The sequence below is a fragment of the Thalassophryne amazonica genome, chromosome 13 (genome assembly GCF_902500255.1).
Source record: "Thalassophryne amazonica chromosome 13, fThaAma1.1, whole genome shotgun sequence".
NCBI lineage: Eukaryota > Metazoa > Chordata > Actinopteri > Batrachoidiformes > Batrachoididae > Thalassophryne > Thalassophryne amazonica.
Genome location: NC_047115.1, coordinates 19,323,971 through 19,340,074, shown reverse-complemented (window position 1 = coordinate 19,340,074; position 16,104 = coordinate 19,323,971). Strand labels below are relative to the sequence as shown.

The 16,104-nt window shown below is 41.7% G+C and overlaps 2 protein-coding genes across 9 annotated transcripts in view; both read left to right on the top strand.

The window, feature by feature from the left end:
• Positions 1-1,043: 1,043 nt before the first annotated feature.
• LOC117523334 (myozenin-1-like) lies at positions 1,044-11,692 on the top strand. 2 transcript variants are annotated; one of them, XM_034184817.1, is made up of 6 exons: positions 1,044-1,213; positions 7,825-7,911; positions 9,119-9,306; positions 9,407-9,683; positions 11,014-11,179; positions 11,255-11,692. In XM_034184817.1, exons 2-6 carry the CDS (start codon positions 7,827-7,829, stop codon positions 11,487-11,489), a joined length of 951 nt encoding a protein of 316 aa, XP_034040708.1. In that variant the 5' UTR covers positions 1,044-1,213; positions 7,825-7,826; the 3' UTR covers positions 11,490-11,692. The 2 variants fall into 2 exon arrangements, with proteins under 2 accessions (XP_034040708.1, XP_034040707.1); XM_034184816.1 differs by having other exon boundaries at positions 7,779-7,911.
• Positions 11,693-14,302: 2,610 nt separating this feature from the next.
• Positions 14,303-16,104, top strand: part of hhat (hedgehog acyltransferase) — a 42,815-nt gene continuing 41,013 nt past the window's right edge. For 3 of the 7 annotated variants that reach the window (XM_034184262.1, XM_034184263.1, XM_034184256.1), the window contains exon 1: positions 14,342-14,440. The gene's annotated coding sequence lies outside the window, so the exon portion shown is untranslated. Of the gene's footprint in view, positions 14,441-16,104 lie in introns of all 7 variants that reach the window. The other 4 variants (XM_034184257.1, XM_034184260.1, XM_034184258.1 and 1 more) reach the window with 4 other exon arrangements.

The following is a 16,104-nucleotide window of genomic DNA, read 5'->3' as shown; positions in this document are numbered from 1 at the left end:
TGCTGTAAAACTGGACATTTTAACATGGGGATCTAAGGGGATTGACTTACTTTAGAAGCCAAGGAACTGCAGGTGTTGGTACTTCGTCAGGGGCTTCATTTTTCAGCACAGTGGGTTGCTGACATATCCCATAAACCACCTGCCACCTGCTGAACAGTGCCACCTGCTGGATGGTTGGTGGATGCTGGATGAATGATGCAGACCAGGTGTGGCTGAATTTGCAGTCAGCTCATCTATCACCTGCTGAATATGTTTAGACACACTGCAGGAATTAATATTATCATTACATATAATGGAAATTAGGAGCAGGTGAGGTTGATTATATGCATCTTAAAATGAGCTTGTTTTTCACTTTCTTTCATTTAACAAAGCCTAGTCATGTGCCATCATCATTAACTTTATAAGCATATTTAATGTTTTGTCCACTTTATCATTTTGTGCACAAGAATATATGTACAGTAAGTATGTGACTGGACTTGAACAGAATTTAAGGATCTCTGTACAGCCCTCAGTGTAACACACTGCACTTATGGGTGTGAGTTGGTTTAGCCCTGCAAATGTTTGTTCTGTGAGCTACAGTAGATGACAGCTCTGTCTCTGCAAGTTCCACCATGCTTCAAAGAAGCTGAGGACATGACAATCTACTGTCAGTTTATTGTAATGCCCTTAGTTTGGCACGCAACCTGACACATAACAAATGGCAACATGATACACACATGCACACCTCAAACGTCTGTAATCTCTGGGTTCACCTCCTGTCTGTACCCCAAACACACCCTAGAGTTCTTTGAGGTTATCATCTAACCGAGATCCCCCTCCGCTCTGACCCCCTACTAAATATAGGCTCTTGAGCCATCTGTGAGAATAATTTAGTTCCCTTAATATCCCCATCAGCAGTTTCAGCTGGCCAACAGAGATTTGTCCCTGTGCTTTAATAGCCCCCTCAATCCCTATTCATACCCCGAACCTCCTCCTCCTCCTCCTCCCCCTGTCTTGACACCAACACGCTGTCACCCACGCCCCCAACCCTCTGGAAGATCTGCCATCTGAGAGTCATGTGGGTTTTGCACTTCCCGGGACCTGGGTCCAGCGATACGTAGGGTCAGAGGCACTGAGGGAATTGTAAACTTGTGATCATCGGTGTTGAGCCCTGGGTTTCCCCGTTGTCTATTTGGTAGGCCTGCCCGTCCCTCAGGATTACAACACAAATCAGGTGAGTGGGTTTGCATCTAGTCTTTGTGCTAAATAACAGACATGTTCACTTGAACCGCAAAACTGCAAAATGGGGGGAGTTAAAGATTTGCACTGCCTTCTCATTCAGAAATTCTACTTTTATAGATGATCAGGCATAGAGAGAAGTAGACTATGATCTTAACAACTCAATGTACCACTTTATTTCATATTTGCATGCAGCTAAAAGCTTTCATTCTACCAACAACTGTGTGCAAATGGGTCTTATAGTTGGATACTTTTAGATGTTGATCTCAAAATGACTAAAGGAACAGGTGAATGTGCTGACTATCCCTCACTGTGGGCGGTGCAGAGATTTTATATGCTACCAAACCCTCAGTGGAATACATAGCTATGTGTATGTGGGAGGGGTGGAGGGGTTCAAAACCTCAGCACTGGATCACTTTTAGCTTAAGATCATTTTAAAGGTATTCAATAGGTGTCAAAACTCTTCTCGTTCAGGTGTTTGACAGAGTGCTGCTCAAATATTCCCCCAAATTAGTGTTCTGGACATGTGGATTGTGTCCTTATGAAGCCTATTTGATCGCACAGTGACGTCATTACTTCTCGCTAAAATGTCTTGGCTGGAAATGGATTTTAAAAATAGATACAGTGGGTTGAGTTTCACCCACTAGAGGAGATGTGATGTCTTGCCACTTGACTGGGTGTTAAAGAAACTGTTTAGAGCTGAAGGTGCAGAAAGTCAAAAAAATGCTCTCATAATACTCATAATGTGTAAGAACCAGAAAATAATAATAATTTTAAAAAGTTCCATTATTTACTGATATTGCAGTTAAGGACTTCCCAGACTTCAGATTATACGAATACAAATGTCTTATTTTATTACAATATAACTGCACCTGAATGCAGAGATCTCTCGCTTTGAGTCTCCCTCACTACGTGCTTCTGTTTACGATGACGTCTCATGTCCCCAAACAAAACTAAACCACATAGCGAGCTGTATGCTTCCTTTGAGACAGACATCTGTTTCACTGGTGGAATGTTGGGAATCCGAGGTGACTGACATCACCCTTGATCTTGAAAAACGAGCAGGGCCCATGATGGCCGATACCTTCAAGTGCTTAGGATTCATTTGCAGGAGTTCTTGATGATGGAGAGATCTTAACACAAGACTAGATTAAAGAAAATAAATCAACTATTTTAATAACAAATCAATTGTCTATGGTCATGTCAATTTCATGAGAAAATTCCAACATTATCTACTTACAGATTGTAAAATATGAAGATTTTCTTATTTTCTTTTGCCTCTCATTTTGATGTAAAATCAACATGTTTGGCCTTTGGACTGGACTGTTGTTTTTTTGGAACGTCACCTTGAAAATGGGAAACTGACTTGCATTTTTGCACGGAATGTTTACACTTTATAAATGATGAATTAATAGGAAAATGAATAGAAGGATTAACTAGGTAACACTTTACAATAAGGAAACATTAACTGGCATTAGTTAATGCAATAATAACCACAAAATTAATTAAGAGTTAACTAATGTGACTAGAAATTATTACTAGTGTCCGTGTTAGTTAATGATTATTACTATATTAAACAGTGAATTAAGCATTAACTGTGCTTAGATAATTTATTAATGGTGCCCATGTTAGTTAACACAGTAATAAATTTTAGCTTCTACATTCCATTCAACAATGCACTGGGACGTTTCCTCAAAGCTACATAATGTGGAAATTGCGCCAAATGAAAGAAAGAGCAACAATTTCACATTCCGACAACGCATTATTTCACTGACTATAGGGCTGGATCGGGTGACCCTGGACCATCCCTTGGTTATGTTGCTTTAGACGTAGACTGTGTTTCATAATTATTGTATGGCCTTGCCTTGCAATGTGGAGCGCCTTGGGGCAACTGTTTGTTGTGATTTGGCGCTATACAAGAAAAAAGTTGAGTTGATTGACTTCATTCACACACACAGACTTTATAAGGAGGCTCAGCATCGCTCCTTAACCCCACAAGGTTCCTGACAGTAAAGCATCAAAAGGGGCCGAGTCAGTTGATTACATACACAGCAAGGACAGACCTTTGTCTGCTGCTGCTACAATGTAGCAAGTGATCAAAACCCTAATACATGTTGTCAAGACAGCTTTGAGAGCAATCACTCATACACTGACCCTGCAGGAGTCCTGCCGGGAAAGCAACAACATGCCCGTCTCGGCTTAACGTGTAAGGCAGCATATCCACGCAAAGGTCCTACTGGGAAAACAGCGATGTGCACATCTCGGCTTGTTAACATATGTAAAGCAGTGTAACCGCAAGTGGTGGAACATTTACATGCGAAACAGGTTTAACATGTAGAGCAGCATACACACTGTATGATCTGACATAGTGAATTATGTCTGAACAGTACATTGCATGTGCCACACAGGCTATGAAGTAGGCACAGGTGCAAAAAGCCTAACTTTGTCCTGAAGCTTGCACCATTGCTGGGCAGCTAACCAGGGGATGATGGTATCAGGAATGAAATCCCTAAAGAGCTGTAATGGCTGGCCAAAAAACAACTCTGCTGATGAGGACTGGAGGTCCTCCTTGGGGGTGGTTCGGAGGCCCAACATGACCCATGGGAGTCAGTCCACCCAACCGCTGTCTGTCAAGCCGGCCCGTAGAGTGGCTTTCATGGAACGAGGAAAGCGCTCACATAGTCCATTAGCCTTGGGGTGATACGGGGTGGTTTGGTGGAGCTTCACACCCAGGCTGTCTGCGATTGTGTTCCAGAGGTCAGACATAAACTGTGGGCCCCTGTCAGATGAAAGGTCCGATGGAGTGCCGAATCAGGTGATCCAAGTACCAATGAACGCCCGGGCCATTTGCCCCAGTCAGCAGAACGGCCTCTGGCCACTGGGTGGTCCTGCCAACCATGGTGAGGAGGCGCATGAAACCCAAGGAGGGGGTAGGGGGCCCATGAGGTCCACGTTAACATTATCGAACCTCCGCTCCAGTACTGTGAAGTGAGCCAGGGGAGCTTTGACGTGGCGGTGGATCTTGAAGCACTGACACTCGCCACAAGAGTCCACCCAGTCTCTAACATCCTTCTTGAGCCCATGCCAGATGAACTTGGCTGCCACCAGCCTTTGTGATGGTTTCCTTCCCATGTAGGAAAGGTCGTGCACAACGACACGCTGCTTCCATGCGGTGGAGACAGGAAGCCGTGGGTGTCCTGTGGAGATGTCGCAGAGCAGCCTTGTGGTGCCCTCACCAGAGGTGATATCTGTCAACTGTAATCCAGTGCCCGTAGATCTGAGTGACTGCACCTCTGGGTTGGTGGTATGATCAGCTGCCATGAGGGTGTAGTCCAGGCCAAGGTGGACGGTGGTTGCAAAGGCTCAGGAGAGGCAGTCCGCAATGAAGTTCGTCTTGCCAGCAACGTGCTGTATGTCTGCGGTGAACTCAGACATAAGCAAGCTGCCATTGCTGGCAGGCAGACCAGGGATCCGACACTTCGGCCATGGCAAAAGACAGTGGTTTGTGGTCAACAAAACCTGTAAACCGCCAGCCCTCCAGCAGTGTGCCGAAGTGACGCACTGCAAGGTGAAGGGCAAGCAACGCCTGGTCAAATGTGCTATATTTGCGCTTGCTGGGGCATAACTGCTGACTGAAGAAAGCGAGCAGTTGTCAGAACCCACTTACCCACTGTTCATGCACTGTGCCCACAGCATCGTCCGATGCATCCATGGTGATGGCTATGGGAGCGTCGGGCAATGGATGAGCCAGCATCATCGTGGAAGCCAAGGAGGCCTTGGCGTCACACCTGCTGTGTCTCTCTCTGCTGATCAGTCCACCACATGCTTGGGCGCTTTCCCCTTTAGGGCCTTGTCCAGGGGCCACATAACCGCAGTGGCTTTGGGAAAAGTGTACCATTCCCAAGAACTCCTGCAGGGCTTGCACTGTGGTCAGTCATGGGAGTGTTAGAATTGCTTCCACCTCAGACAGGAGTGGCACAGCCCTGTCCTTTGTGATTCTGTATCCCAGAAACTCGATGGTGGCCAACCCAAACTGGCACTCAGCGGGCTTGATGATCAGTCCATGCAGGCTGAGGCATTCAAACAATATCCCTAGGTGGGATAAGTGTTTGATTTGGGAGGAACTGGCCACAAGGATGTCATCAAGGTAGACAAACAAGAAAGGCAGATCACATAGTGCAGAGTCCATGAGGCACTGGCAGGACTGGAGAAGCGTCTTTAAGGCTGAACAGCATTCTCAGGAACTCAAACAATCGAAAAGGGGTAATCATTGCTGTTTTGGGGAGGCCCCACAGGTGGACAGGCACTTGGTGGTATCCAGGGACAAGGTCCACCTTCTAGAAAATGACCGTGTCTGCCAGGTGCACTGAAAAGTCCTGGATGTAGGGTACTGGGTAGCGGTCCGGCATTGTGGCATCATTAAGTCAGCAGTAATCACCACAAGGGCGCCATCCACCACCGGGAGTGGGCACCATGAAAAGGGGTGACGCCCACGGGCTTGGCTGGGTTGAGACGCTTTGCCCGTGTGTACACCGGCGGGCCCGTGGTGGAGATATAGTGCTCCACTCTGGGCTTGGCGGCAGAGGGTGAAAAGGTCTGTTGCGTGAGTGTGGAGAATTCCCCGAGCAGGCCCTGAACATGTCAGCTTGTGACAGCACTCAAGACAGCCTGATGGAGTCCACGCTACTGAGGGTGCAGTCATATGAGCAAAAAGTGGTGGCGTCGATAAAACGTCTGGGCTTGTTAACATATGTAAAGCAGGGAACACAGTGTAACTGCAAGTGGTTGCACATTTACATGTGAAACAGTTTAATATGTAGAGCAGGACACACATTGTAACCACAGGTGATGATCTGACTTGATGAATTATGTCTGAACAGTACATTGTGTGCGGCACATGCGCCACAGTAAACAGTCAGAAAGAATCGGAAAAATGAGTACTCACAAGTACTTTCTTTTCAGCAGTTTCCATAGCTGTTTGTTGTCTGTGCCATATACTTTGAGACCAGTCACAGAAGTGAACAAAGTAATCCCGGTGTATCATCAGCTGATCACTAACAGCCTAAATCTGTTGTTGTGATTTCTGTGCAACATGACCTTTAAGCTAATTAAGTGCTAACTGTGCTTAGTAACCATTTATTAGTGTATTGCAGTAACGTAATGCAGTAATAAGTATCAACTAATAATGAATTAATTTAACTGGGTTTAGTAATCATTCATTAATCTGCTCATGTTACTTAATGCAGTAATAAGCATTAACTATCAGTGACTTAAGAGCTAACTGTGTTCAGTAATCCTTTATTAAAGTGTTAATGCAAGTCAATGCAGTAGTAAGCGTTACCTGACAGTGTATTAAGAGCTGTGTTCACTAATCATTTATTAATGGCACTTATGCTAGTTAATGCAGTTATTAGCATTAACCAGCAGTGAATTAAGAGCTAACTGTGTTCAGTAATAAATGGTGCTCATGTTAGTTAATGCAGTAATTAGCATTAACCAACAGTGAATTAAGAGCTGTGTTTAGTAACAATTTATTAAAGTGTTTGTTAGTTAATGCAGTTATAAGCACCAGTTAATTTAGCACTAGCTGTACTTAGTAACCATGTATTAATGTATTTGCTAGTTAATGCAGTATTTAACTATTAGTCATTTATTAATGGTCCTCATGTTAGTAACGCAGTAATAAGCATGAACTAATGGTGAATTAAGAGCTGTGTTCAGTAAACATTTATTAATGGTGCTCATGTTACTTAACACAGTAATAAGCATTAACTAATGGTGAATTAAGAGCTAACTGTGGTCAGTAATCATTTGTTACTGGTGCTCATAATGGCTTTGCTAGTTAATGAAGTAACAAGCATGATCTAATAATGGATTAAATTACTAAACACGGTTAACATTTCTTTTCCTGTTAGTTAATGGTTAATGCTTGTTACTTATTACTGCATTAACCACTGTAATGTTCACTCATGTACATTTATTGTAAAGTGATAATTAAAATAATCAACATCAGGTCAGAGGTGTTAACACAACTGTAATCTTTATTTTACATGTTTGTTATTTGCTCAACAGCACTTGGATGCACACATAAGTGTAACATGGATTTGAACTACCAACCGTTGCACTTATGAACAACCCATTGTACATATAAACTGACAGTCATGATATCCAGAGTGCTGATTTCAACACATTTCATCCTCTGTCTAACTTTACATTTATGTCAATATAAAATCACCTAAAACAGATTTATTCCAATTTGAATGTTTTTATATTAAATTGAATCATAGCAGCATAACCAGTGACATCAGCTAAATAAAACTTCAAAGTGTTGCTGCACTGATGATGCATAACACACAACTTTGAGTACTCATGCATCATTTCCTGTCATGCAAAAGTTTTACTGCATTTGAACTGGATCTGAAATTGAGAAATTTAACGCCCAATAACCTCAAAGGTTGAAACTGAACTCTTGGATTCTGTTCTGAAAAAATATTGCGCCTGTCTGTACGTATATATTTGTAACCAAACATCCTGCCACAATTTTACTGCTGATTTGACAGTAAATGCTCAGAAACCTCAGCACTCTCTTCTTTCCCGACCCTCCAGCCATGCCTCTGGGAACACCTGCACCTTTGAGCAAGAGGAAAAAGCCCTCCAAGATCATAACTGACCTGTCAAACATCACTCAGGATGGTAAGACAAGAACTATGAATGTGAAACCAGATTTTCCAGCAGCTCTTTAAAATAGGATGAATACGTACATGTACAATTACAGTTTATTGCATAAATGTAGGTCCTTCCTCATCACAGCCATATTTGTGTCTCTGGATTGATTTTCAATGACAAACATCTGATTGGGCGACTGTTCCTTATTCCATTATTTCATAAACTACTCACAGTTATTCAATACGAAGTAAGTTGTACAAAGTAAATATAACTATCACACATCATACTTACTTGAATCAAATAAAGAAGCGTTTTGTCTACTGGTGTGTACGTTTCATATCTTATCAAAGAAACCAATGGTCATCGTTCCAGATTTACATATTTACACTTAATTAATAAGTGATTGTATTTATAAGTTTGTTTTTCTAGCTGCTAAAGGGAATACCAGTCCTGCCATATTATCCAACTTGTCAATAAATTCTTTCCCACAGTGCGTATTGAAATGATCAGCGAATGTCTGATTTGAAATGTTTCTTGGTAAAACACTCATCAAATGTAAAAGAGTATGGGGTGTATGGGTATTTTTTTAAATTAAAATTAGTACAATCCAATCGGAGCAGCATGATGGCCAAGTGGTTACTGCATTTGTTTACTGAGCAAAAAGGTCCTGGTTCAAGACCACCAGGGCTTAATCTTCTCGCACAGAAGAATAAAGAGAGTGTTTACACAAGAGAGAAAAGTGAGAAAATGTTAATGCCTGTTTGAGAAAAGTGTGTAGTGAGGGGTTTTACAGCCTTAAAACATCTATAAGTGTAAAAAATAGCGCTGACTATTTCGCAGATTTCGTTTATCGCGGGTTGTTTTTAGAACGTAACTCCCGCGATAAATGAGGGACCACTGTACATCATTAAACAGGAATTTGTACTCTATCCGGATTTGGTGTGACTAGTGTTATTAGGCCTACAATACATGCCCAGTTTATTTTAAGTGTGGTGCACAGCATTGTTCGCAAGCCCCCAACCCCCCCCCCCCCGCCCTTCTTTTTTTTCTGCACCAGGAAGGACATCTGTCATTCAGAAAAAAATAAATAAATAAAATACTTGTGCCCACCCTGTGTGAAAAAAACAGAGAAGCCAAAGGAACTTAGTTAATATTCACAAACCCCACAATTCCTGTGCTGGAGGGTTTTAGTTCTTTCTTTCTTAATTAAAGCATTTTGGTGCTCTTTGCCCAGAGTTTGAAACAGAGCCGGAAGCATCAGAGTTTGATCTGGGAAAAAAGATCAGGACTCCCAGAGACATCATGCTGGAGGAGCTTTCTCTGCTCAAGAACCGCGGATCAAAGATGTTTAAGATGAGGAAGCAGAGGGTGGAGAAGTTCATCTATGAGAACAACCCTGACATCTTCAGCAGTGAGTCTATGGTGAGCGAATGACTGAAGGCTTGGTATTGTAAATCATTTGGCTGGACAAGTTCAGAAGGTAATTATTTTAATTTTTGTGCCACCACCCCCACTTCAACAGGACAACTTCCAGAAGTTTGTTCCCTCTCTGGGAGGTCAGGTGGGAAGTCAGGCAGTAACCGTTGGCGTGCATCATGTTAGCAAACAGGTTGGTCAGCTGAATTACGCAGGGCTGCAGTTTGTTGGAGGGGCCCCTGTGCCCCTGCCAAAGCCTGGAAGCAAAGGGACAGGTGCAGCAGGAGCAGCAGGAAGTGCAGGGGGTGCAGGAGGCCAAGGTGGGAGTGACGCTGGAACAGATGGAAAAGGCGAAGGAGGTGGTGAGTCGTCTGCGCTAAAAGGTTGGTATCCACTTTTTTCTTGCCTTTGGTTTGTGTTTGAAATGTTCATTGTCTGCTATTATGCAAAAAGCGGTTTAATTTAAGACCAAAGAAAAACAGACAGGTAACATTAAAGAACCTGAATAAATGACTGGAGGAAAAAACATCCCCAGCCACAGGACCCAAGTGATCACAGAACAGTTTCATGGGAATGAAAATGGCGAAGAATTATGATTTGGACGTTGCATGAACATCAATGGGAAATGTCAGACTACTGTATTAGACAGCACTCTTCAACACCAACTAAATAAAGGAACACATTTTGGAAGAATAGTGGTCCATCCCTTCAGTAGTTGCAGAAACTTGAAGAATCAATGCCAAGATGCACTGAGCTGCTGTGGCAGCACGTGGTGGCTCAATACCATACTAAGACACGATCACACTAGATATACAAGTTAAACTCAATCGGGTTTCAGATCCTCATCCAGTGATCAGCTTCCTACTTCCAACTGCCACAAGGACCAAATACAGATAGTCACCTATTTCAGGCTTTTACCTCTCAGTAGACACATAATTCTAGATTCTGCATCCACCTGATCTTGAGGAAATCAACAATTTTGTATCAACTTTTCAAGTCAGTTAGAGGCATATTACTTAAGTTGGGAAATTTTAGAAGAATCCTTCAAGGATCTGCAGCCTCAGAATCTAGATTATCTTGTTGCATGAATGAAGATGGGGACTAAAATATGTCAGTGCCAAAAATGCTGTTGAAATCAACTCCACAACCCAGACCTGAATCCAACTGGTCTGGAAGGAAGACTGAAGTATGGAGGTCACACTAACATTGTGAAAACGTTTGAAAGCAATCAGATCAACAGTTTTTGACATATATTTGAGGAGATGCATGCACACATTTGTACTATCTATAGCAATGAATCCACTGATACAGTAGTTGAAGACTTCTAGAAGTTTACTCAAAAGCAACTGGACTTTTTGTTTACTCTTCATGATATTTTAAAACTGATTCAAGTAACAGCTTCAGTTTTACCTGAATGAGTAACATCTAAGCAATAAGTCCATTGGCTTTTGAGTAAACATCTAGTTATCGCTGACCTGAATAACCGAGAATCTTCACTGACTGTTGCCAGTGTGGTTACTCAGGGTGTAGTCCTTAGTCTCGTGAAGTGCTTTGGGCCACTTCTGTTGTGCTTTGGCACTGAACTGACTATTTCAAGATAATGCAATGAAATGTTAAAATATCTAATTTACATAGAGATTTCAAAAACATGACATCTTTTGAGTTTGCACAATGTTACATTAAATTAATGCATTTTGGACACCCTTTTGGCAGGAGGTGGAAAAGGGGATAAATCTAAGAAGCAGATTCACGTGAAGACATACGTGTCCCCGTGGGAAAAGGCCATGAAGGGGGATGAAAATCTGTTATCCACTCTGAAAAGTAAAATGCCTGGTCCCATAATGCACAGGGATCTGCCTAATTACAAATGCTTCAACAGGTACTTTCTCAAAAGCCTGACTTTGCAGGTGCTTTCAAACACATGGTAGCTTTAATCACCACTTTTGCTTCATAGGACTGCCATGCCCTACGGCGGCTTTGAGAAGGCCAGCCAGTTCATGAAATTCCAGCTGCCTGACACTGAAGCAACCAAACAAGAGACTGAGCCCACAGTGGTGTACCAACATGACATCGACTGCCGACCTTCTTTCAACCGCACCCCTATTGGCTGGGTGGGCAGCAGCGAGCCCAGCAGCATTCACATGGAGTCAGACGCGGTGCCTTTCGATGGAGAGACTGACGAGCTGTGAAATACACTGTGATTGAGCACACTGTACACACAGACATGCACAGCTGCATGCATACAGTACATACTAGCATGCACATGCACAATGGATGAGCTTACATTTCTTTACTGGTCTCATGAAGTTAAGTGTTCTAGTATGGATAACTGATGGTATACTGTCTTTGTAAGTCTGAGAAACAAGATGTAGATGTTATAAGGGGATGGAAATAAGAAATCAAATGTTTATTTGTTAAAGTCATTACATTGCTTGCGAGTTTACATTGGTCAAACAGGCCGAAGTCCTTTGTGAGAAGCTGCATATTATGTCAATATAAAAAGAATGTAACAAGTATGAGGTGTATTCATGCTAGACATTAATGTGGCTGTTGCCATGTCAGCTTGTTCTAAAATGCTTTGTTGCTTATATTTGTTATTTCTTCACACCCTGATGCTGTTAAGAATATCCGATCTGTTGCTCAGCTATGTAAACACTACACATTTTATCCTCTTCGGGTTGCATGCACAGAGCCAAGTGCTGATCTATACTGTACCACCTTCAGTTTCTCCACAATAAACCCATTCGCACAGTAATGCTCTTGTTGTGGTGTGACTGAAATTTCAGATGAAATACTTCTGCATGCATAAAACAAAGTCAAAATTAAATCCAGTGCAGCCATGTCAAACTAATCACAGGTGTTTGCACACAACTGGCTGCAGGAGTTTCAAAAATAGACACAACTTGTGATATGAAAGGAAATGAAGGAGTTCTCTTGTGACCAGGCCCTGATACTTACTGATGAATGTATAGGAGGAGGCGTTTAGGTGGACCTTCTGAATCTCATCCAGGGGAGTTGTAATACATCGGTTGATGGTCATTCCAGTTGGTATAGGGACCTGAGAAAGCAGCCGATGGTGACCCTAAGAGTGGACAAGGAGGCATTTGTGAGAGGAATCGATCATCAGATGATTCACCATCAGTGGTCAAGTGACCCTCAGCCTGCTCACAGAGGAATCAAAGCACAGTGTTGATCGAAACATATGGCTTGCCACACTGCAATCGTGGCGGATGACACCTAGCCATGACAAATGCTCCTGCTGTACTGTCCCGTTAGGTCAGCTATTTTGAGCTATAAAACTGATCCTCCAACTGGGATATTGTACATCTACAGTGCCAGGGTTCTTGTGGCTGATTCTGCAGTAAACTATCAACCACTAAATGTTAAAGGGATTGCAAAGACCGTGAAACAGCTAAGAGTGAGCAAAGCTCCAGGGATCTGCTGTATTGGAGCTGAACTCTTCAAGGCGGAGATGCTATTCTCCTGGAAGTGCATCCCTACAGATTGGAAAAAAGGACATGTTGTCCCAATATGAAAAAAGGGTGACTGCTTGGCAGGCACATGCACAGATAAATCTGAGGGGACTGGTCACTAGAGGGAGCCAACCCCTCAACATATTGAGAAAAAAAATATACTACAATATAATTAATAAATCAATATGGTCTGCTCAGTGTATACAAATGCCTCTGAAAGCCAGAGTGTATTTAAATGTTTTCCAACACTTCATTTCAGTTTTTCATTTCATTCATTTACTTTCTGCAAAGTAGTATATTTTTTACAATCATGTGACCTGAGGCTGTTTTAATTTGCGCATCAAACTTTCCCTGACCAACTGACATCGTTTTTCATGTTTTTGATCTACCTTTTATTGGACAATGGACCAATTATTTGCACCCAACGCAGGAGTTTCATTCACCCGCTGTCGCTCTGGCTTGAAAAATTAATGGTACACCGATGACCACTGCAGATTTTGTGTTCCAAGTCCAACTTCTAGCTATCTTTAGCTTATTTCATCTGTGTGCTTTTGCGATCATCAGACATCATTCAAAGCAAAAATCAGCATGAAGCCCTCTTTGGAATCTTAACGCATGCTTCGAGGCTTTGACTCCAAATGTTTCCCTCAAAAGAAGAACTGTGGACTAACTAAACTACAATGTCTAGTTATCAATTCCTAATTGTATATATCAATGTAGGATATCACATAATTCAAAGCAAAGATTGCAGCTGAAGCACTCTGGAGTTTTCAAAGTTTTGAATCAAAGCAAGAAGTGGTGGTTTTATTAGATGGTGGAGTTAAATATTGCTAACAAACCACTAGTATAAGTACCACCTGTTTACTGTTAAATTAGCAATTAGCTAAACTGGCTAACAGAACATTTGCAGCAAGCTAGCTAAATTTAAGTAAAGTTATTCACACTTATTGAGCACACCATCAAGCTGACGTTAACACTGCCATCCAGTTATAGACAAAGAACTGTTTTCAACATCAAACAAATAAAATAATCTAACATTCTTACTTTCTCAAACTTGATTCTACTTCTTCTAATAAATTCCAAAGGCTGTACACTGAATAGTGTAACACTGCCACCAACAGGAAGGCTGGCTGCTGTTCTTTTTATTATTACTCTGCCAACAAATTACAAACTAAATGAAAACTACTGGCTCTAAAGTGAAAACCTAAAGAATCAGATCTGATAACTCATTTCTCAGTTACATGCAGTGGTAGATGATGACCAAACGTTGTTTACAAAAACTGCCTTAAAAGCACACAGTGGGGGACGTCACCCATACAAAAATAAACATAATAGTTGATAGCTTCTTTTTATTCTGGTTTATTGGCAGGGGTACTAGAAGTGAGGGTTTTTTCTGTCTGTCTCTGTTCTCCTTCTCATTTTTTATCAGTCCGACGGTACACACTCCTGTCCCGGTGGTGGCGCTCATGTACCAACACGTTGCCAACCTCTAATGACCTTACAGAGAAAGAAGAACTAGTATTGCCTAGGGGGCGGGGCGAGCAGCAAGCGAAGTAGCAGAAGATCTGAGGAAAAGGCTGGTTTTGGTGGTTTTTTATGTTGTGAAGCGCAACTTATGGCTTGAATATTTCCACAACAATGCAATGAAAGGACAGTTCTTCAGTTAGGTAACATTTCAACTTACTAAAATAATTAGCTAGCTGGAATTTGAGTGAAGCTGGAAGTTGAGTGGTTGTGTCAGCTTTAGTTTTGTTGCCTTGGAAACTCTGAAACACTTTTTAATCCGTACGGTTTCATGTTGTTTTCATCCAACACGCCACAGTGCGTTCTGAAGCTGTAAGATGTGACATCAGGTTTGCAAGTGTAAGCTTCTGTCTCTGTTGACTGCAAGTCAAGTTTATATTTGTTTGATTTGATTTCATTTGATTTATTTAGAAATTCCATACAAATAAAAAAACATGAATTAAACAAAGACCTAATAAAACATTAACCAGAATAAATTCTTTGGAATTTCAAGAATAACACAAAAAAGTCTTCCATGGTGGTCCTTCTCTAAAACAAACATGTCAAGCAACAAGATAACAACTAAATAAATAAATAAAAATAATAAAAACACAAATTTAAAACTTTTTGCAGTAAATAAAGTACATATTTACACAAATTGACTGACATGACTTTCAAGAATGCTATTGAGCAGATAAGACTTAACCATTCTCTTAAAGCAGTTCCTCTTAAAGCTACAGTGTGTAGGATTTAGGGGCATTAATTAAGCATAAATGGAATATAGGATTCATAACCCTCTGTTCATTAGCATATACGTTACCTGCAACAGTGAATCAATGCATTTTCATAAACTTAGAATGAACCCTATATCTATTTGGAAATGGGCCCCTTCATGGAGACAGCCATGTTGATACGGGAGCCCAAAAGGGACATGCTTACTCAATACTTCACATTTTGCAGGACAACAGGAAGGCTGAAGAAAAGAGAGGAGGAATCAGCATTGCTTCCCTATGCAGGCGAACAAGTTTGAGAACCCTGTGCGTAGAAAGGATGGAAGCATGAGTCCTAGTAACCAAAGAGTCAAAAATGTGAAAGGAAAGACAATTGTGCTTATTATTACTGCATATAGTAGTATTCCCTGTAGCATTGACTTGGAATTATATTGTCATGTTCAGATGTTTGTTTTTAATGAGATTATGCAAAATGCAATGTTAAAACCTTCAGACTGAAGGTTCAGGAAGTTGAAACTGTAGCTCCTCAAGCTAACTATTGAGGATTTTCAGATATAGCCCATCTTTTGAATTTTGTATTTTGTTTTGTTGTTTGGCTGAAGGGGTATTGTCATCACCCTGGCATTGGGCGGTATCAACAATTGACTTTTTAGTGTGATTGCTCTGGAATGGAGCGGCCTAGGGTCACCAAATTTACAAGAAAGGTATATCAAGTCAAGATCTGAATCAAGTTTGAAAAGGTCTTGCTAACACCACAGGAATTCTGCCACCCAGGGACCTCACTGCCATGGAGGCTGGGGGGTACCACCAGTATTTTCTATATCTGTGTGAGGAAATATGAATGTACTGAGAGTTGAACTGGACCATGAAACTGTGGTCCCAGTGTACTAATAATAGATCTTATTAGAGATCTCTTAATTGATAATGAAAATAATTGTTAGTTGCAGCCCTGCTAATAGACATAGGGGTGCCAGTCAGTCAGTGAGTAGGTCTGCAAAGTTTCCATCAGTAACTCTAAAAAACTACTCCATATTCAGCTTTGAAATCTTGGATAGGTACAGGTGGGGACCAGTGAACCTCTTCTTTTGGGCTGTGTT

Coding starts and splice junctions, on each gene's coding strand:
- LOC117523334 (XM_034184816.1), top strand. CDS start 7,782: ATGCTCAGAAACCTCAGCACTCTCTTCTTTCCCGACCCTCCAGCCATG. Junction 7,912..9,118: donor GTCAAACATCACTCAGGATG/GTAAGACAAGAA, acceptor CTCTTTGCCCAG/AGTTTGAAACAGAGCCGGAA. Junction 11,180..11,254: donor AATTACAAATGCTTCAACAG/GTACTTTCTCAA, acceptor TTTGCTTCATAG/GACTGCCATGCCCTACGGCG.